At 26.4% G+C, this 24341-nt stretch overlaps 3 protein-coding genes across 4 annotated transcripts in view; 2 read left to right on the forward strand and 1 right to left on the reverse strand.

Moving 5' to 3' along the window:
* Positions 1 to 1512: 1512 nt before the first annotated feature.
* LOC113370940 lies at positions 1513 to 5937 on the forward strand. The gene is made up of 4 exons (XM_026611612.1): positions 1513 to 1703; positions 1981 to 2222; positions 2463 to 2557; positions 3003 to 5937. The coding sequence occupies exons 1-4, from the start codon at positions 1551 to 1553 to the stop codon at positions 3116 to 3118; spliced, it is 606 nt and encodes a 201-aa protein (XP_026467397.1). The 5' UTR covers positions 1513 to 1550; the 3' UTR covers positions 3119 to 5937.
* Positions 5938 to 8624: 2687 nt separating this feature from the next.
* LOC113370922 (battenin-like) overlaps positions 8625 to 24341 on the forward strand; it is a 39480-nt gene continuing 23763 nt past the window's right edge. The window contains exons 1-2 of one of the 2 annotated variants that reach the window (XM_026611596.1): positions 8625 to 8850; positions 10211 to 10263. The gene's annotated coding sequence lies outside the window, so the exon portion shown is untranslated. Of the gene's footprint in view, positions 8851 to 10210; positions 10264 to 22559; positions 22734 to 24341 lie in introns of those variants that run through there. The other variant, XM_026611603.1, reaches the window with a different exon arrangement.
* The window catches only part of LOC113363029 (receptor expression-enhancing protein 2-like), a 9378-nt gene continuing 3451 nt past the window's right edge, over positions 18415 to 24341 (reverse strand). The window contains exon 5 of the mRNA XM_026605520.1: positions 18415 to 18513. Coding sequence (XP_026461305.1) covers positions 18415 to 18513 — 99 coding nt within the window. The remainder of the gene's footprint in view (positions 18514 to 24341) is intronic.

A 24341-nucleotide genomic window follows, 5' to 3' on the forward strand; every position in this document is an offset into this window, starting at 1 on the left:
ATTCAGGTACGTATCTATATAATTTTTGCACCAGGACAAATTAATTTACTGTTTCCATTCTAGTTGGCTAAAAACTGGCGTCCAATTATCTTTGGTGGCAGTTACTGTGTCCTGTGATCCTTCGAGACCAAGATGGGGCGTTACTTTTAATAATAATAACAATAATAATAAAGATGGGACCAATTTCGGATTGTATATTGATTGGGCTGCTGAAGGAGAACCTTTGAGGAAAGGAGATAGGTAAAAAATATTGATTGATAAGAATGATTACTTTTGGTCTATTTTGCAAATACACTGGAAAAAAATATTTATATGTGTGTGTGCAGTATCTTAATTTCTTTTCCTATTTTAGATTATTAGAAGTCAATGGTAAAATCTTAGGAGCATCCAGAAATCTCTCCCAATCCTCAACTTTGGATGAACTCTCAAGACTTCTGGCAGTGTCTTATGATCCAGCAGAAATTGTAGTATTAAGACCGAGAAGGAGTCACAGTCAAAATTTGGACAGTAATTATAGTACCACACTGACTAGTTCTTCAAATAGTGCTAATAGAAGACTCAAAGCTGATAATTTGAGGTTGACCCATCGGATTTGCTATTTGGAAGAACAGGTAAGGAGAAAAAAACTCTACAACTATTTTTACAGTTGAAATAGCTTATTATCAATTCTTGCCTTAAGGCTAAATGCCACATACACCTGGTTATTGTTATTTTTTTTCCAGGTACGTGAACTCCAAACCAAAGATCAGCACATAACATCAATAAATGTAACAGACAGTTTGAATCCTGCAAATTCCTTGGATCGTAAACCAAATTTAAAAGAACCAAAGAATAATCCAGGACCACCAAATAATGAAATTGTAACAGAAAAGAGTAACCAGGATGTAAATCCAGGAGGAGATGTGGAAACTGTAGAACTTATCATTGGAAACAAACCTGGAGATGATATAAATTATAACAAATCTAATTTTAACAACACTTTTATTGAACCAAGTTCAATAGATCCTCATGGTATCAATTTTGTCCAAACCAATCAACAAGTTAGTCCAATTTCTAATGATCCCACTAATTATCCTAATTACAAAAACATCAATCCAATGCCAACCAATGATCCAAAACCAACTTACCAAAGATCCTTAATTACACCTGCCAATAATGAACCAGCAAAACCAAACATGGACTTCACTCCAAAACCATTGTCTAATGGTTTTGAAGTTCCTGAAACTGTAGAAGTCTTCCGAAGGGGTTCACAAGTTGCAACTTTGCTGAGAGGAAAAATTGTTAAACAACATCACCCAATGGACGAGGTAGGGAAATAGATACAAACAAAAATTTAGAAATTCACTAAATATCTTATGTTTTTAGACTTTTCCTCCTGATTGGAGAAAATCCACCATGGACAGCAGATCCATAAATTCAGAGTCTAGAAGTGAGTCAAGGTGCTCCTCGAATTCTGTGGACAAAAATAACACTTTCACAAAGAACTACGCGCGAGAAACTCAATTTTGAGTCAGGAGGAACGTATTAACCGCCTCAAGAACGAAAGTCTGATGAATTCAAGCCAGAGTTTGAATAAAACTGATGTTAATGGTGACCAGATGAATGGTGAAGTTGTTAATGGTGATGTTTGTGAGAATGGTGTCAAATTGGGGGCAGATATGCAGTATGATGGGAGCAGGATGACGAATCCTAGGACGCCTCCGGTAATATTGTAAAAAAATCGTAAATGCATCATTAATATTAATCAAATGGTTTAGAGGTTACAAGAGATGTAATAAATAGATGCATCAACATGGGTGTTCATATAATAACTATTTTGATTTGAGATTTTAAGGTATACCGAGTTGCTGCAGCTAATAATTTTGTTAGACAATATTGTAGATAATTTAATTTTACACAAATCTCCCGAAAGCAACATTCATATTAATCAAATGGTTCAAAAGTTACAAGAGATATAATAAACATCTATCCTTTACCCAGGTTCGTCCAGAGCGACCAGAAGTGAAGCGCCGTTCCAGGACGAAACAGTTGTTTCATTATTCATCCGCCAGGAGCGCTGATGAACCGATTTCCATTCCCATCAATTCGATCGATAATCGGAAGATTATTGATATGAGATTTGATAAGGCGGAAAGAGCCGAAGTCTTGAGCAATGGAGCCGAGGCGACTTCGATGGACCACCGGTGGGACGAGAGGAGCTCCAAGAGTTTGGAATTTGAGAGGTAAGGATATATATATATATATATATATATATATATATATATAAAATATAATGGGTAGTACTGCCCTAAGGCAGGTCTATGAGCTGAGCTAAACTCAAACTCGATTCAGGGAAGAAGTAGTGTGAGAATTTTCCCATTTCCATTTCACACCGCTGTGCCCAAGATGGGCTTTTTTTTCAATTAATATATATATATATATATATATATTATTATTATTATTATTTATTATTTTTAATATAGATGTTCAGCAAATAGTCTAAGACCGACACCTCCAAAAAAGCCTTTAAGATTATCTCTTCATCGAGCCAGGAGTTTACAAACCGTACAAAGTCCAGGTAACAGATGAATATATAAATAAACAATTAAATATATATATATATTATATATATATATATATATATATATATATATATATATATATTTATGAGTAAGTTCTTGTGGGGTGATACATCAAAAAATAAAAAGCAAAGATTTATAAATTAATCTTTAATTCCAAACGTTTCGACATTCAATTTAATGTCATCATCAGTGGATCTAAAAACAGTATAAAAAGTTATTGATTAATTTTTTATACTGTTTTTAGTTCCACTGATGATGACATTAAATTGAATGTCGAAACGTTTGGAATTAAAGATTAATTTATAAATCTTTGCTTTTTATTTTTTGATGTATCGCCCCACAAGAACTTACTCATATATCTCAACATCAAAATTAATAACTAAATCATATATATATATATATATATATATATATATATATACAAATATATTTGTTTTCTAGTTGTGCCCGATCAGCAGAATTCAGTAACAGACCTATACAGCAAAGTTGACTCCAAAAGGCCTTCAAAAAGGACGCACAATTTAGCCAAGAGGGTTCTGCATCAGCACATACTATAAGCAGTGTGTGAATTTATATATAAATATTTACTAGAGATGCAATGAAGGGACGAATAATGTTAAGAAACACATTTTGGATTTTAAGAATCTTATACTAATGGTTCTGTATGATAACATCGAGCCTTTTGGATTTAGCAGCAAGTATTTAAGTACCTAGTGGACATCTGTATAACTGATCATACTGGAGAAGTATCCAAATCTATAAAATTTAAAGTGGGATGATGGTAATATGATAAGTAAGATAGCAATTGGTTGCTGACTACTTCTATGATATTTTTTTGCAAAAGGTGCAATATTTGTATTGTAAAAGGTGTATTTGTAGACAAACAGCGCCATTTTCAGACAACGTACAAAATATTTCAACCATCTATAACACTCCCAGACAAACTACAACACCTCGAGACAAACTACAACAATCCCATACAAACTACAACACTCTCAGACCATCTACATTACTCTTGGATAACCTCCAAGCACTCGCAGACAATTTACAGCACTACCAAACAATCTACAACACTTTCAGACTATCTACAATACTTTTATACAATCTACAACACTCTCAGACAATCTACAATTACTTTTAAGACTATTTAAAACACTCTCAATCAACCTGCAATACTCTAGCTCTATAACACTCCTAGATTAACTACAACACTCTTGGACAATGTACAACACTCTCAGACAAATTACAATACTCTTAGACAATCTACCATTACTTTTAGGCTATTTTGTACAACACTCTCATATAATTTGAAAAACTCTCACACAGTCTACAACACTTTCAAACGACCCACAACATTCTCAGAAAATCTACAACATTCTGCAATTACAATGTGCAATACTCTCATACAATTTCCAACATTCCCAGATAATCTATAACACTTTTAAACAAATTACAAGACTGTCAGATAAATTACACACTCTCAGGCAATCTACAACATACCCAGACCACCTACAACATTCTTGGACGACCTACAACATCCTTGGGAAAATTACTACACTCTTAGACAATCTACAACACACTTAAGACCACCTTCAGCACTTTTGTACAACCTACAACACTCTGAGACAATCTACAGCACTACAAGATGATCTACAATACTCTCAGATAATCTATAACAGTTTCAAACAAATTACAAAGTTTCTCAGATAAATTACAACACTCTCAGACAATCTACAACATACCCAGACCACGTACAACACCCGTAGACAATCTATAGCACTACCAAACAATCTACAACACTTCCAGACTATCTACAACACTTTTATACAATCTACAACACTCTCAGACAATCTACAATTACTTTTAGACTATTTACAAGACTCTCAATCAACCTGAAATACTCTAGATTGATCTATAACACTCCCAGACCATCTTACAACACTCTTGGACAAACTACAACACTCCCAGACAAACTACAACCCTCTTGGATAACATACAACACTGTCAGACAATCTATAATACTCTGACATTCTACAACACTCTTGGGCAACCTACAACACCCTTGGACAAATTACTACACTTTCAGACAAATTACAACACTCTCAGACAATCTACACCTACCCAGACCACATACAACACTCTCATACAATCTACAACACTCTCACAAAATCTACAATTACTTTTAGACAATCTACAACAATCTCATACAATCTACAATACTCTCAGACAATCTACAATTAATTTTATACTATTTACAACACTCTCAATCAACCTGCAATACCCTCAATCAATCTATAACACTCCCAGATCATCTACAACACTCTCAGACAAAATACAATATTCTTGGACAAGCTACAACACTCTTGGACAATCTACAACATTCTTACACATTTTACAGCACTCCCAGACCATCTACAACAGTCTTGGACAACCTATGACACTCTCAGATAATTTACAGCACTTTTAGACAATGTGCAATACTCTCAGACTATCTACAACACCCTCAGACAATCAACAACACACCCAGACCATCTACAACACTCTTGGACAACCAACAACACTCTCAGACAATTTACAGCACTTTTAGACAATGTACAACACTCCCAGGCTATCTACATTACTCTCGGATAAGCTACAATGCTCTTAAAATTTAAAACTTGCACATCTTAGAACACTGTCAGAACATCTACAACATTACTGGACAACATACAACTCTGTCAGACAATCTACAACACTCTCGGACAATTTACAACACTCCCACACCATATACAACACTCTTAAATATTAGATATCTATCCACGGATTTTTAAACAAAGTTTTTGCCATTTTATTTTTATCAAATATTCAAAGATATCTCTCCACGGATTTTTAAGCAATGTTTTTGTAGTTTTATTTTTTCAACACCCCCAGTTCATCTACAACCCTCTTAGATAAGCTACAACACTCCTGGACACCCTCAGACAATCTACAACATTTCCAGACCATCTACAACCATCTTGTACATCCTACAACAATGTCATATAATCTGAAAAACACTCAGACAATCTACAACACCCTCAGACAACCTGCAACACTTTCAGACAATCAACAACACTCCTATACCATGTACAACTCTCTCGGACAATCTACAACAATCTCAGACAATTTAAAACACTCTCTGGACATTTTTAATAGTCATGGACAATCTATAACGCTGTCAGACAATATATAACAATGTCAGAAAATCTATGACACTGTCAGACAATCTACGACACTGTCAGATAATCTATAACACTGTCAGACAATCTTTAACAACGTCAGACAATCTACAACACTTTTAAACCATCTACAACACTTTTAAACCATCTACAACACTTTTAAACCATCTGCAACACTTTCAGACAACTTACAATACGATTTAATAGCTCATGCTATTAAATTTCTTAAACATCATGAATACATATTTATGTATATACATAATATGTATTACATTAATAAATATATATATATATATATATATATATATATATTTATTTATTTATATATAAATCTTATAATTATTCTTCTTATGTAGAGTTAAAAACTCGACTGACTATATATAATTTATAGGATTATAGATTTAGATAAAATATTTATAACAAATGATCTTTGCAAATTATTTTTATATACTAGAAATTAATAATGTAATTAAGTGCAATTATATTAATGTGCAAATACTAGAAATATACAATTATATATATATATATATATATATATATACCATATCTACCATTCATATATATATATATATATATATATATATATATATATATATATATATATATACGATTTATAATTAATGTTTATATTTATAATTATTTATATTATAATAAATGAATATCATTTATAAATAAGCTTTTTATTTTATAGATAATCAGTTTTGTGTTCAACTATAACAAGCTTAATTAATAATCACAGATGTTATTCAAGATAATAATAGACATACACATGCACATTTTTCCATCAATATTTTGTGTCAAATAGTCATCGATATATATCCATGCTTTTTTACTCAAATCAAATGTGTTAAAAAAAACATTTTTCCCTTCAAAAAGTCAAAAACATACACATTTATTCCTTCAATCTTTCATGTCAAAAAGTCATGGATATATATCCATGGATTTTCCTTAAAACCTTATTATCAAATATAATGATACCAGGGATTCGAACTCATGACCCAAGGACCTCACATCTCTCCTTATTCGAATTATAATTATTAATGGGTCCTGTTGACCCACAACCTGTGGAAATTATATTTTGGTAGAGCTTAAATAGAAAACTTATTTAAATTTGGCGTTTGAAATACTTACAGATAATTAAATTATCTATATTTTCTCTCTAACCATGATTATCTTGTAAATTCTCTGTTAGTGCTTTAAAAAAGCCTTCAAATATGGTACAAGATATTTACAGATCAAGCTGGTCACATTTTTATAAAACGGGGGATGATTTATGTCTATGAAGAAAACAAAATTTCACCCCAGAGACCCCAGGGGTTGGTGATGGTGCCATTCGATTTCATGGGTCCTTATGAATTTCAAGCGAAGGAGCAACAGGAGGTAAAATATACTATTAATATAATATAATTTTTAATAATACTATAATTAAAATAATTTTTAATAATATTAAATTGTAGATAAATTAATCATCATTAATTTAATTAAATATTAAATTTAGATTTATTAATTAGTTTTAAATTTATAAAACAAAATATAAAAAATGTCCTTTAATTTTCTTTAAGTGGAAATTCAAAAATTTAGTTATAAATGTAATTTTTAAATACTAAAAGCAGTTTTACAAAATAATTATTTATTTATTTATTTATAATATAAGAATAAATTGCAGATAATTTTATTATCTTTAACTTTGTCAAATATTAAATTTAGATTTACTAATTAGTTTTACATAATAATACATAAAGCTAGCAGTAAAAAAATATTTTGAACTCCACATTTTTTTTTAACTTCAAGTTATAAATTTAATTCTAAAATCGTAAAACGAATTTTACAATATATTATTATTGTTAATTGTAATATTAGTATAAATTGTAGATAACTTAATTATCTTTGAATCTAGTTAATAATATCTTGATTAATTTAAAATCTTTGTTCCAAAATATAAAAAAGTGACTCAGAAATCATTTAATGAACTTCAAATAATCAGTTGACTGACTATTTTAAAAAATAAAATTAATTTCATATATTTTTATTATATTATTATGTTATTTATTATTACTTATCTTTAACTTCATTAGTTTAATAATAATTTAAGATCTTTGTTCCAAAATATAAAAAAGTTACTCAGAAATCAATTAAAGATCTTTAAATAATCAGTTGACTAATTATTTTAAAAAATAAGATTAATTTTATATATTTTTATTATCACATTATTATTTTATTTATTATTACTTATCTTTAACTTTACTAATTTAATAATAATTTAAGATCTTTATTCTGAAATATAAAAAAGTGACTCAGAAATCATTTAAAGATCTGTAAATAGTCAGTCGACTAACTATTTTAAAAAATAAGATAAATTACATATATTTTTATTATATTATTATTATTTTATTTATCATTACTTATCTTTAACTTTATTAGTTTAATAATAATTTAAGATCTTTGTTCTATAATATAAAAAAGTAACTTAGAAATCATTTAAAGATCTTTAAATAGTCAGTCGACTAACTATTTTAAAAAATAAGATTAATTTCATATATTTTTATTATTAATTATTATTATAAATTAATAAAATAAAGATAATATATTTAGTTATCTATAACTTTGAGTTTAGGATAAATTAATTCAATACTATGATTAATTTTTATTTTATTAAACAAATTTTGAAAAAACATCCAAAATTATCAAATTATATATTTATATAAATAAATTTAAATATTTAATAATATATTTAAAATGTAATACTTATTAAAATTTAAATTTTCCGCCTAAAATCAAAATTAAATTGAAATAAAGTTGGCAATAAAATTATAATAAATACATAAAGTATCTTTTAGATAAAAATGTTATGCATCTATGTGTTTATTTAGAATCTAGATAACCTATGTATAAAATAAAATATTATAAAAAACGTGTTATTAATAAAAACTTTCAAAGTATTAAATTACAAGTAAATTAGTAAAAGTTATAGATAATTAATTTATCTAAAAAGTATCTGAATGTATGTTGTAGATAATTTAAAATATTAAAAAATGTCTTGGCACTAAATTGAGACGAGACAAATATTAAATTGGAATTGGAAGGAATTATAGGTAGTTATATTATCTAAATATTAACCAGAACAATTTTTATCTAACTTAGATAACTTCTTTAAAATGAAGCAAAACAAACAACTAATTTTTTGTATGTTCGAAGAAAATTTAGATACAATTACATAAAATTTTTGAAACAATTAAATTGGAACACTAAATTAAAGTCGGATGAAATTATAGGTAAATTTATTATCTAAATATTTACCAAAATCAATTATTATCTAACTTAGATAATTTCTTTATAATGAAGCAAAACAAACAACTCACATCTTGTATGTTCGAAGAAAATTTTGATACAATTACTTACATAACATTTTTGAAACAATTAAATTGGAACATTGAATTAAAGGTAGATGAAATTATAGGTAATTTTATTATCTAAATATTAACCAAAACAATTTTTATCTAACTTAGATAATTTCTTTTTAATAAAGCAAAACAAACAACTTAAGTCTTGTATGTTCGAAGAAAATTTTTGAAACAATTTTAAATACATACAAATTGCGTTATAAATTTACAATATTTGATACATATGTAGATAATTTAGTTATCTAAAAATTATCTAAACACAAATTCTAGGTGCTTTCAATATTTTACGATTTACTAAAGAAAATATAAAGAAATATCCCAGTTTGCAAAAAATATTTATGGATTTTAATAAATATTATTAATTTATTTAAAGTTATTATAAATATTATGTAAAAATATTTCAAAATATTAAAATATTTTACTGTAGTTTAATTATTAAAAAAGTATTGTGATTAAATGTATTATATGAAAACTGTTTTTCATAATCTCTTATACTAGGCACCTCTGTCTGAGATATGAAAATAATGTATATATGTAAATAAATAAATAAAAAAAAGTAAAAAAAATATTATAAATTTAAATATAAATAATTATAATTTAAATAATTATGTAAAAATATATCAAAATATTTTACTGTAGTTTAATTAATAAAAAAATATAAAATACCTGTACAAATCCTGAAATTTTTTAATATTATATCATATTTCTAATTTCCATCTATCTATTTTTTTGATTACAAGACCCTCAGTGTACTTATTTTCTTGCACAAAGACTCCAAATTGATCCCAAAACATTCAATTGTTCCTCTTAAGCAAAAAAGTCCAAAAAATTTGGCACAAAACCTAAAAAAAGTAAGATTTAATAAAAATCAACATTCCAAAAATCACAATTTAACATTTCAAAATAACAATTTAATTGTTACTAAAATTGTTTATATATGATTTTTGTAAATTGTATTTGAAGTAAAAATTTTTGTATTTTTGTTTTGTAAAGATTTTTTATTAATTTTTAATGATTTTTATTAATTAATTATTATTATTTAATTATACAGTGTCAAGTTGTGTCAGAGACGACGTGGGGAATTTTAAGGCTCGAAAAAATAAGGTGAGTGCTTAAAATTTTTATTTATTGTCAAAATAAAATTTATTTGTCAAAGTAAATTTTATTTGTCAAAATGAATTATGTATTTTTAGAACAAATAAATTGTTTATAATAAAAAATTTCGAATAATATTTGGTATATATTAAATTATGTTGTATGGAACATTTTTTTTAAAAACTAATTGGAAAACTTGATTTTGGTCTATTGAAGACTTCAAAACAATTAAATTGTCTACGTATTCTTCTAATATTATGGTCTTGGTTCTTTAAGACTCTCTTGGTTTTTTAAAAAAGCCTTTAAATAGCTTCAAGATAGTTTTTAATTTAGCATAGATTTTTTTTTATATTTCTTGTTACAAGTTAAAAACTTGTTTATAAATTTGAATTTGTTCTATAAAAGACTTAAAGGTAATTAAATTATCTTCTATACTTTCTATAGATATGATTATCTTATAAAGACTCTGTTACTGCTTTGAAAAAGCCTTTAATATGCTTTAAGATAGTTTTTAATTAGGCATAGATATTTTTCTTTATATTTCTCATTACAAGTTAAAAACTTGTTTATAAATTAAAATTTGGACTATAAAAGACTAAAAGATAATTAAATTATCTTTATATATGATTATCTCATAAACACTCTCTTGGTTCTTTAAAAAAGCCTTTAATATGCTTCAATATAATTCTAATACCGCACAGACATTTTTTTTTATACTTTTCATTATAAATAAAAAACTTATTTATAAATTAAAATTTAGTCATTGAAAGACTTAAAGATAACTAAATTATCTATATTTTTTTAAATATTATTATCTTGTATGTAAATACTATCTTAATGCTTCAAAAAAGCCTTCGAATATGTTACAAGCTTGATTTCCCAATCAAGCATGGATATTTTTTTATATTTTGCATTATAAATATAAAACTTATTTATAAATTTGAATTTGGTCTTAAACTTAAAGATAATTAAATTATCTATGCATTCTCTATATATGATTATCTTGTAAAAACTCGTACTTAACTCGACTCGTAAAGATTTTTAAAGGCTTTAATGCATCAAAAAAGCCTTTAATCAGACATAGTCATTATTTATTCTTTAAGTTCTGCATAAAAAAAACTATCTGATAAATTAAAATTTGATCTTTAAAAGACTTAATTAAATTGTATACATTTTCTTTAAATATTATTATCTTTTTAAATGCTCTTTTAATGCTCCGAAAAAGTCTTTATATGCTCAAGATATTTTCTAGTTCAACGCGAATGTTTTATATATTTTGTTTCATAAATAAAAAACTAATAAAAATATTTAATTTTATGTTAGAAAGATTTAAAGATAGATAAATTATCTATTATCTTTCCTTACAACAAAATATTGTAAACATGCTTTTAGGCTTTTAAAATTTTGTTTATAAACACATCTTTATAATTCGCAAGTATATAATTTGCTACAGTTTTATACTTCGTTAATAATATCTAAACTATAGTTTAGAAATAATTTTATATAATGAAGAAATCAAAATAATTCATTTAGATAATTTGTAGGCAATGAAATTATCTGCAATATTATATATTCTTCTTAAGCTTTAAATTTAAATCATCTTTAAATTTTTCCTCAAATTCTCGTGTCAATTTCATAAAATTTGTTTTCATATTTTCTTTTATAATTTTTAAAATATTAAAATTATTTAAAACTTCATATAGATGATTTGTTGTTAACTAACTTATCTATAAATTTATCTAATATAATTAGTACCTAAAAAATACATCTTCGTCTTCCAATTCCCCAGACAAATCAGTTTTTGAAAGCTTAAGAGAATATTTTTCATATTATCTTTTATAATTCATAAAAAATTAAATTTATCTAAAAAGTTTATAGATAATTTTTAGCTAATTAAATTATCTAATATAGTTAGCACTTAAAATTATACTTTCATCTTTAAATCTCATTATCTTAATCATTATGTAAGCCATTTTTTTTAAAAAAGAATATGTGACATTTTAATACTTTCTTTTTTACTTTTGAAGAGTCAAATTATCTAAAAACTGAATATAGATAACTTCTAGCTAGCTTAATTATCTATGATTAATAATCAGATCTTAAACTTATATTTTTGTCTCGAAATTAATCTTCATTATGTAAGACAGTTTATTTGAAAGAATATGAGGACTTATTCCATATTTTTTATCACTTAAAATATTGAATTTATCTAAAAATTATATATAGATAATTTTTAGCCAGCTAAATATCTATATATTTATCTAATTGAGTTCATAATTAAAATTATATTTTCATCTCCAAATCTTTAAATATATAAATAAATATGATGATTTTTCCATATTTTCTTTTATAACTTTTAAAATATTAACATTATCTAAAAACTGCATACACATGATCTGTAGCTAGCTAAATTATTTATAAATTTGTTTTAAAATAATAAGTACTTTAATTAATAATTGCATTTCGTCTTCCAATGCTTTATAAAGTTTGCTATACATTTACAAATCTCAGTTCATTTTTTAAATAAAAATTAACTAAAAACTGCTTATAGATAATTTGTAACTAGCTAAGTTATCTATAAATAATAATTATCACTTGAAGCTATAATTTTGTCTCTATTATGCAAGTCAGTTTCTTTCAAAGCTTACGAAGACATTTTTCCATATTTTCATCTTTACCTCTTAAAATATAAAAATTATCTAAAAACTGCATGAAGATAACTTACAGCTAGCTAAATTATCTATAAGTTTGATCTTAAATTAATACTTTCATCTTCAAATACTTTATGAAGTTCATTTTCAAATCTGAGTTCATTTTTTTTCATATCTTTAAAATAAAAATTATTTGAAAACTGCTTATAGATAATTTTTAGCTAGATAAATCATCTATGAATTTATCTGATTGAGTTCATACTTAAAATTATATTTTCATCTTCATATCAATCTTCATTATTCTAGTCAGTTTCTTTCAAAGCTTACGAGAGGACATTTTTCCATATTTTCTCTTATACCTCTTAAAATATAAAAATTATCTAAAATCAGCATCAAGATAACCCATAGCTAACAAAATTATCTACAACAGTCCCAAGTACTATTATACACTAGAATAAGTTTTCAAGTCTTAAAAAAGCCTTTAAACCTGGAATATTTTTGACACTTTTCTTTTCATATTTTCTAAGATAAATAAATTAGGTAAAAGATATTTATCAGACAGATAAATTATCTACAATTATAAAATGTTTTATCATACTTAAAACTAATCAAGCTAAGGAAGATTTTTTTTATATTTCTATTTTTCTTAAAAATGAAATATAAATAAAAACTGCAAATAGATAATTTATAGCTAACTAAATTATCTAGAATAATTATTGTCTGAAATAATTAATTAAAATATAAAATTAATATTAATAAAACATCTTTCAATAGTAAACAAATGTACTTTTATATAAAACTCTACAATGTTAAATCAACAACTATTTTAGTTTATAACTAATACTGATATAGTTTTTATTTATTTAAATAAATAAATAAATAAATAATTTGAGCTTATGTTAATGATATAATAATTTTGATTTTGAATAGCATTTTATGCTTCAATTTAAAACATTTAAATTTTTAATTAATTAAAACATTTTAATTAATATTTCTGAGCATACTTACAATTATTTATAAATAAATTAAATTTTCATACCTATTTATATATTTTAAAGCTTACTTTTTCTTCAAGCTCGATTTTCTCGTAGAACAACTAATCTGAAACAAAAAATATAAACATTAGTTTAAAATATATCATAAATTATGTAAATAGTTTTGTTTAAATTATATTATACTTTGGGTATCCATATAGAGATTTTGTGCTTTAAAGCTCTCGATTTATCATACGCCTTTAAAAGAAAATTTGATCCAAAATTGATATATATATATTGCATGCTGTAAAGAATATATTTTAGTTTAAATTAAATTATATTTTGAATGTTCATATAGAAACTTTTAAGTGCTTTCATCATGATTTATCATAAAGTTTTCAAAAAAAAATTTGATCCAAAACTGATATATATGTTACATGGTGTAAAGACTATAATTTTGTTTAAATTAAATTTTAATTCGAGTATCCATATAGAGATTTTGGGCTTTAAAGCTTTCATTGTGAATTGATTTACCATGAGTCTTCAAAGCAAAAATTTTATCTAAAATTGATATATATATATGTTGCATGATGTAAAGAATACATTTTTGTTTAAATTAAATTATACTTGGAATATCCATGTAAAGATTTAGTGCTTTAAAGCTTTCACCGTAAACTAATTTATCATGTCTTCATAAGATTATTTTGTTCAAAATTGATATACGAGTATATATGTTGCATGGTGTAAAGAATATATTCTTGTTTGAATTAAATTATATTTTGAGTACCCATATAGAGATTTTGTGCTTTAAAGCTTTCACCTCGAATAGATTTATCATAAGTCTTGAAAGAAAATTTGATTCAAAACTGACATATATGTTGCATGATGTAAAGAATATATTTTTGTTTCCAATTAAATTATACTTTGGGTATCCATATAGAGATTTTGAGTATTAAAGCTTTCATCGTGAACTAATTTATCATGTCTTCAAAAGATTATTTTGTTCAAAATTGATATATATGTTGCATGGTGTAAAGAATATATTTTTATTTATGTTAAATTATACTTTGGGTATCCATATAGAGACTTTGTGCTTTAAAGTTTCATCTTGAATTGATTTATCATAAGTCTTCACAAGAAAACTGATATCTACGTTGCATGCTGTAAAAAATATACTTTTGTTTGAATTATACTTTGGGTATCCACATAGAGATTTTATGCTTCAAAGCTTTCATCTTGAATTGATTCCTCATAAGCCTTCAAAATAAAGAAATTTTTTAGGGAATTTTATTATTAATAATAATGTTTCTCATGTATATTTACAAAATTTTAGACTGTTAAATGATTTAGATTTATTTTATTACTTAATTTTAGCACAAATCTCTCTTTTAATGACAACGCTATTTTATAGATAAGAACTAATATAAGATGCAAACTTTTATATTTTTTACCAGTAAACTATCAATCATCTTGAATTCTAAACAATTTTTCTCAAAACATTTTTACCATCCATCAATATAAAATTAAATCCAGGCTCACCATAAATCTACAATCCACTACAAACACAAGTACAGATTAATATAAATAATTACACCCACTATATATGTAAATTCATCTATAAAATATGCAAAAACATGTCAATTTGTATGCAAATATAATAGAGTCAAATTGTATTTTTATATCATACTCGCCATTTTGAAACACAACATCTTCATCAACCAAGTTCATAAAGTCCATAAAATGCCATTTTAGCACAAATGTAAACTATGTAAATGTTTGAAAATAGATGTAAAATGCTTAGACAAACATTTTTTTAGTATTTTAAACGTAAATTATGTTTTTAATCGCCAAATATGTGTAAAAAATAATATTTTTATGTCCTCCATCTTTTATTTATTTATGCGAACCAACCCGAAGTAAAAGTGACAGCCAGTTAGCACCAACCAACCACCAGCACACGAAAAAAAATTATTTTATTTAAAAAATAATTAAATAAATAAAAATATTCTAATTTAACCAAAATAAATACAATTATTTGCGTAATAAATTAATAAATACGTATTTTTTACACATTTAAGTACTTTTACACGTTTCTAATTTTCCCTAAATGCAAAGACCTTGTAAGGGAATGACGGAACAGACCTGTTAATTTGATTTACAAAAAAATTAAATAAATTTAAATATATTAATTTAACCGTACAAGTACAATACTATGCTAGCATAATTTAAGAAAAACGTATTTTTTTTACAAGTTTACATAAGTTTTTTTATCATAATTCCAAATTTTATTACAATGGACTGACAGAACAGATCATTTAAAAACGCGGCATTGTTCACGTTATCAAGGAAAAAATCTGTTACAACTTTTAATGGCAAAACGTGCCTCCACACTTGATAGATTATTTCTGATAATTATACAATTAAAGCTAACAATCTATGATAAAAAATGGTGTACAAGTTTATCTTTGAGTTGATTGTGATTTTTAAAATTAGTGCCCGAAGTAATGGAAATAGATATGGCTTAGTTTCTTGAAGACACTCTATAACCTTAAGGTAGGAGACAAAGTAATTTTTGAATTTAGTTGTATAAATATTTGTCAACTAGTTTTGTCAAATGTTTTCGCAAAATCCTATAAGAGGTATTTATTTGCTGTCGAAATTGCCAAAGGATTTTTAGGTTAATAAAAGTACTTTCAGACAATTACGTTGTAGATCAGTGGTTCTCAAAGTGGTCCACATGGACCCTTAGGGGTTCCTACAAAAACTACTAAACTAAACTAAATCTACAAAATGTTTTAAGTATTTATTTGCAAATGAATTCTGCAAAGGATTTTTAGGTTAATATTAGTACTTTCAGACAATTTCGTTGTATATCAGTGGTTCCCAAAGTGGACCACATGGGCCCTTAGGGGTTTCTGTCCCAGACAACACAAGACATCCTGGAAAACGTCCACAGGATATCCACGCGCGGACATTCATTGTCCCTGCGATAGCCTTACGGATATCCCGCTTATCCTGATCTTATCCGAAACATGTTAATATGTCGCACCTATGGGACGTTCTGTAGGATATCCCGCGCGGGATATTCCGGACATGAATAGGATATAATTATGGAATTGTTTTTTACTTTTTAGATGAAAAATAAATTTGGATTAAAAATAAAATAAAAGAACACAATTTCACAAAGTAAACTTTTATTATCTTAAATAATTAACAAAATCCTGAGATAATTTTATAACAAAATTTAATATATACAACTTTAATTCAAAATAACTTATTTTACAATATTAAAAATATAATTAATTCGGCATTCAATCCTAGTTTATGGTTGATTTTCTCTCCTGAAATAGAAAACAAATGAATAAATGCATATATATGTATATATATATATGAGTAAGTTCTTTAAGAGCGATACATCAATCAAAATAGACAGAGATTTATAAAATAATCTCTAATTCCAAATATATTGACACAATTTGATGTCATTACGAGTGAATATTAAACTTGTTTTTTTACTTCTAAAAATGTGTACACAGCACAAATTTTGCACTAACATTGATACAACTAACCAGTCAATAATCATGATTTTTTTGTAAATAGGAAAAACATATAGTACACATCTCACAAAAATACCTTGTATAATATTTATTGGCACGTCGCAGCCAGCTTTTTGCAGCCTCTAAAACAGCAAACTATGTCTCATGCGGCAAATTTTTCAAAGCAATTCCTGGAATTAATTATATATTAGTTTTATTCATAATTTACAACACATCATAAGTATAAGATATATAAATTACCTGTGATGACATCGCAAGGCACTAGATCACAAAATTTATTTTTGCCCTTTCCTCGTCCCTAGCAAAATTCTTTTGGCCAAACCATCATCAAAAATGGATTTTCATAGCTGGACTCTGATGGCTAAATACAGAATCTAAAGAGAAAGTTTGTTTAGTATATGATAAAGTTAACAAATAAAAATAAATCTATATAACTTTTGATTACCAATTGTGTTTTGATCCACAAGTTGAAGCTCCTCCAACAAACATAATAGAAAGCATTTCAAAAAATATTTAATTTAACTTTTGAGTATGGTTCGAGTCAAACCTCAAAACCAACTCTTTCAATGCTCTTTTTTGTCAATCCTCTTTCAAACACGGCTGCAGTATTTGTAACACACACGCACATATAATTATATAGAACACATAAAATTTCCACTATTATTACTCAATTTTAGAGTATTTTGATAAATAATATTAATTATTTATAACACACGCTCATATAAATATATAAAACAAATAAAATTTTCACTATTATTACTCAATTACTCAAAAACTATGACATATAGCGTCTATTGATAATGCTGAAACCTTAAAGGACGCTCCGTGCCTACAGCCTACAGCCGACGCGACGAAAGAGAAAGGGACAAACATATGCGTTTAGAGGTCTCAAGCCGTGCGCGTATGAGTGCGACATGTTCGTGAACCGTTTGTTATACCTGCTCGAGTCCTTTGGGTTTGAGACGTCCCGTTGCATATTCATAGGATATTCATAGGATATCGCGATATTAGGAGATTGTGAGGACAAGTGGGACATTCCCTGGCATGTCTTGTGCTGTCTGGGTGTGGTTCCAGGGTCTACAAAGTGTAATAAATAAGTATTTATTTACAAATGATTTAGGCAAAGGATTTTAAGGTTAATACAAGTACTTTCAGACAATTAAGTTTGTAGATCAGTGATTCTCAAAGTGGTCCACATGGACCCATAGGGGTTGATGTGGCCTTAGGGTTCTACAAAATGTAATAATTAAATTACATTGTAATCAGAATTCAAAAATTCTGATAATTATTTGCAAATTAAACCGACAAAGGATCTTTAGGTTAATAAAAGTACTTTCAGACAATTACGTTTCAGATCAATGAAGCCCAAACTGGGCCCTCAGAGGTCCCTGCAGGGTCTCCTCCGTGGTCCCCTGTCCCAGGTACAAAAAACTAACAAATGTAATAAGTATATATTTGCAAATGAAATCTGCAAAGGATTTTTAGGTTAATACAAATACTTTCATACAATTTTGTTGTATATCAGTGATTCCCAAAGTGGTCCACATGGACCCAAAGGGGTCAATGACAATTTGGGGCCCACAAACGGAAATGGGGTAACAAAATAGATTCATATACAATATTTATAAATGGATCTAGGAAGTAAAAAAATCTTGTGTATTTCTATAGTTTTATAAAAAAAAAAATCAATTCAGGGTCCACGACACAAAATAGTTTGGGAACCTTTATATGATAATTTGGATTTGAGCAAAACTTAAAAAAAATACTCTAAATACTCAAACATTAAAAAATTACCCTAAAATTTCAAGTAAAAAAATCTTCACATTTCTAAAGATATATAAAAAAAATCAATTCAGGGGTCCATGACCAATTCCAAGGGTCCACAACACAAAATAGTTTGAAAACCAATGTATATAGATAATTTAAATTAGACCAAAACTTTAAAATTTACTCTAAATACTCATCATAATTTTCAAGTAACAAAATCTTCATATTTCTAAAAATTTATAAAAAAAATCAATTCAGGGGTCCATGGCTAAGTCCAAGGGTCCACGACACCCATAGTTGGGACCTATGAATTTTTAAATAATTTAAAATTGACCAGACCTTTAAAATTTACACAAATACTTATCATCAAGAGTTAGACTTCTAATCATATTTTCTTTTACAACTTTGAAAAATATTAAAATTATCTAAAATCTTCATTTAGATAACCTGTATCTAATGAAATTATCTACAATTGTCCTAATTATAAAAATAATCTAAAGTTTCTTTTACTGTTTTAAATAGCTTTTAAACTTGTACTATTTTTACTTGTTAACTTTTTATAGTCAAATCAAAAATGAAAATTTTTCATATCTTGAAAAAAAGCAATTTTTTGTGAAAAAAAAAGGAAAAAAGGATGTATGTGTGTGTGCGTATGTATGTATGCATGTATGAGTGTTCGCATACAATTTTTCGTCTACGATTTCGAAAGCACGGATCAACCGATTTGAATGATTCATTCATGATAATAGATAATTTGATTCATTTATCCATTATCTTTATAAATTGGTTTTAATTGCTTCAGGCAATTTTTATCAAAAACATAAAAAAATTAAATTTTATCTTATCATTTAGACTTATAATCACATTTTAGATACATTGTTGTAAATCCATGGATTAAATAGATTTTTACAAATTTAAATTAAGAAGATAATTATAACAATTAATAATAATTAATCAGCATTTTAATTACAGAACATCGCTAGACTGAAAGAGGCTAAAGATACTTTTAGCTAATTATTAACAATTGTTACACACATATACAGTTCAAAACCCCGTTAAGACGATTTTCAAGGAAGCGAACTAAAAACGCGTCCTATGCTGGTAAGCTCATTCTGCGATATATACACAATATGTTTAAAAGTGCAGGAACCGTCTTAAAGTGGCGTTTTATGCAAGAAATTGTATTAAGCATGATCGTCTTAACTAAAAACGCGTCTTATGCGGGTAAGGTCATTTTGCGAGATATGCACAATAAGTTTCAAAGTGCAGGAACTGTCTTAAAGTAGCGTATTATGCAAGAAATCGTATTAAGCATGATCGTAATAACTAAAAACGCGTCTTATGCGGGTAAGCTTATTTTGCGAGATATACACAATAAGTTCCAATGTATAGGAACCCATTTAAAGTGACGTATTAAGCAAAAAATCGTATTAAGCATGATCGTCTTAACAGGGTTCTACTGCTTGTATATAAAAACAATTGTTACAAAATAATTGCTAACTCAGTTATTCTTGTTCATTTGAATTTATTATAATAATTATTACATAATGCAAAATTAAAAGAATGCATTGTTGTGTTATCTAGAAACATGTGTATGTATATATGTATATGTATATATGTATGTATGTATATATTTACGTATATATGTATGTATGTATATATGTATGTGTGTATGTAGAGGTGAGATAAAAATGCAACTAAATGCAACAGAATGCATATTTTTTATAAAAATATAACTCATTGGAATACTTCGACATTTTTGCTGTGATAAGCATTGATAAAACTTATGAAACCATATAAATGTATATATATATATATATATATATATATATATATATATATCAAGCAGGGGTGTACTTCACAAAAACTTCACAAAAAAACCCTTTTAGTCTTTTAAAAGCGCTTTTATACTAAAATCGTAAAGTTTTTGATTTTGTTTTGAAAATTAAGGTCAAAAATAAATACACGTGATATGTACTTGACTCCTTCTTCCCCCAGGTGATTTTTCGTGATTTTTCTATCAAAGCCTCTCCTTTCCTTAAAAGCCACACTCGATTAATGGGCGCCCCTTCATAGAAAAATAATTTATCGAGAACCTTTCTCAATATTCGAACGAATTTTCCGAATTTACGAAAAAATCGTAAAGCTTTTGATTTTTATTTTGAAAATTCAGGTCAAAAATAAATACACATGATATCTACTAGACTCCTTCCTCCCCACGTGATTTTTTGTTATTTCTTTATCAAATATCACCCCCCCTCCTCTTAAAAGTCTCACTTGCTTAATGGGCTTTTTTTGAAAATTCAAGTCAAAAATAGCCCCCTTCATTGAAAAATAATTTATCAAAAATCTTTTTTTTTCATACACATTTATATACATATTTTTGTTAACGAAGATAGATAAAAAGCCCTTGAAATTAACACTTAACCCTTTAAACATTTTGACACATTTATGAACACTCGCAGGCTTTTTTATACGTTTATACACACTTACACGCATTTATATATATATACTAAAACACTATTATAGACACATAACACATTTGCAATACACATTTATACACACTTAAACACACCATAACGAATATATACACACTTACAAACACTTTAACGCACTTTTACACACTTTTACACACTTCTGCACATTTATACACACTTTTACTGCACATTTATACACACTTTTACTGCACATTTTCAGACATTCATACACATATACACATTCAATGCAAAAATTGACTTTTTTTTGAAATAATTGTTTTTATATTTCTATTTCTATTTTTATTATTATATTTTCCCAATATCATAACATGGCAAAACAAAGCTAAAACTCCTTTTAGCATTTAAAATACTTTTTAAATTTAGATTTTACAAAATAATAGTAAGTGAACTTTTTTCATATTTATCGAAATATCTCAGAAAATATTAAGAATATTCGCATACTTCCTTCGACAACATTGTTGAAAACTAATTTATCTAGAACTTTTCCGAATACATAAACACGTTAAAAGCCCTTTTAGTATTTTAAAAACGCTTTTAAACGTGCTTTTACGCACTCCAGCCCTGAGCAAGACGACACTAACCGCCGGCCTTATAGATAAGTGCATATACATACATATGCACATATACATAACGTGTATATGTACATGCATACATACATCCTGTTTGTGTGCATGTACATACATACGTACTTTCTGTATGTATATATGTATCTATGTACATGTGTATTTGTATTTCGCTACCACATGTGTTCCATACAAGTCGGCGCGTCAGTCTGAAATTTTTGCCTCTTCAAGTATAGCTTCAGTTTTATTAATTTATTTAAATAAATTTAATTACACTGATTAATTAATTAGCAACAATTTAATTAGAAAAAATATTCAAGTACCATATATATACTACTGGACGCTGGACATTTAAGTGTAGTGTGTTTTATACAAAAATTGTGTTTTATACAATTTTAATTTTTTAGTTGAGTGTTTAATAAATTATTTATTAATTAATATAGGAAGAGGATTTGTTTGAAAAATTTAGGTAATTATTTTAAATTTTTATTATTTTTTATTCATCCATACATCGTGTGTTGTCATTTCATAATTTGTTTAAACAAATGTTTTCATGCATTCATTTATTTATACCTTTTGTAACTTTTATACCACTCGTTTGATATAGATGATGTGTTAGAAAAATTTGTGTAAAATTACATATTTTATAATTCACTTCAACATTATGAAACCCTATAGCAACCCGGTATACTTTAAAAATGTGTTTGAAACTACAAAATTAAATTAGTGCATTTATTTCTAATATTATTCACAGATCTTGAATTTAATATGAATGATGTTCGAGAGAAATTTGTTTAAAATTAAATAAAGAAATATTATAATCGCTCCTTATAGCAACTCGGTATACTCTAAAATTGTACTCGAAACAAGATAATTAGTATGAGATAAAACTGTTGAGACTTGATTATAAATTTACATGTACATTTATTTGTTACATCTCTTGTAACTTAAACCATTAGATTAATATGAATGGGATTCGAGAGAAAATCTGTGAGTGTTTGTAACAATAAAGCCCCTAGAGAAACTCGGTATACTTCAAAATCTCATTTGAAACTCTCAGTGTCGACTTCTGTTTAATTTGTGGTCATTTATTTATTATTATATTTCTTGTAACTTTTCAACCACTCGATTAATATGAATGGGGTTTGAGAGAAAATTGTTGGTAATTAAATAATCTATGAGTGTTTCTAACAACAAAAGTTTCTGGAGCAACTCGGTATACTTCAAAATCTCATTTGAAACTCTCAGTGTCGACTTCAGACTAATTTGTGGTCATTTATTTATTATTATATTTCTTGTAACTTTTAAACCATTTGATTAATATGAATGATGTATTCAGGAAATTTGTTCGAAATTAAATAATCTACAAAAATTTCTAATATTAAGTTTTTAATTTTAATATGAATCAAAATCTCTATGTTCAAAATAAATTTCGAAACGTCGAATTGTTTAAAAATTGACACAAGTTTTTGATGTTTTTATTTGAAATTTAATTCCTTTTTAAAAAGTTTGGGTTACAATTTGTTTTTAAAAAAACCTATAACACTATATGTACATATTATATTACCTGAATGTGTATAAACATTTTCGAAACGTTAGGAATTTTTTTTGAAAAATAATACTCTATCTTTTGTAACATTATATATAATGTACAGATGTTTTTATTATAATTAAGATAACGAAAAGAATATCTTAATGAACTTTAACCCTTAGACGTTACGTGTAACTTTATATATATATATATATATATATATATATATTTATCTTCTGTAAATTTTTTATATACTAAAAACCTAGTTCCATGATTTTAAAAATAGATCAACATAGTTTCCTGATATCCATTTTCATTTTCTCGTTAACGAAAATAGATAAAAGCCCTTAAAAACATTTTTAAACATTATGGCACATTTATAATCAACTATATAAATTTATATATATTTATATACTTATATACACACACTTAAAACACTTATATACGCTAGAACACATTCATACACACCTAAACACATTAATTCATGCTTGTACACACATTTATAAGTATTTATATGCACTTAGAACACATTTATATACTCTAAAA

Source organism: Ctenocephalides felis, unplaced genomic scaffold (genome assembly GCF_003426905.1).
Source record: "Ctenocephalides felis isolate EL2017-DRISC unplaced genomic scaffold, ASM342690v1 CF-g0.4_SCAFFOLD_00845, whole genome shotgun sequence".
NCBI lineage: Eukaryota > Metazoa > Arthropoda > Insecta > Siphonaptera > Pulicidae > Ctenocephalides > Ctenocephalides felis.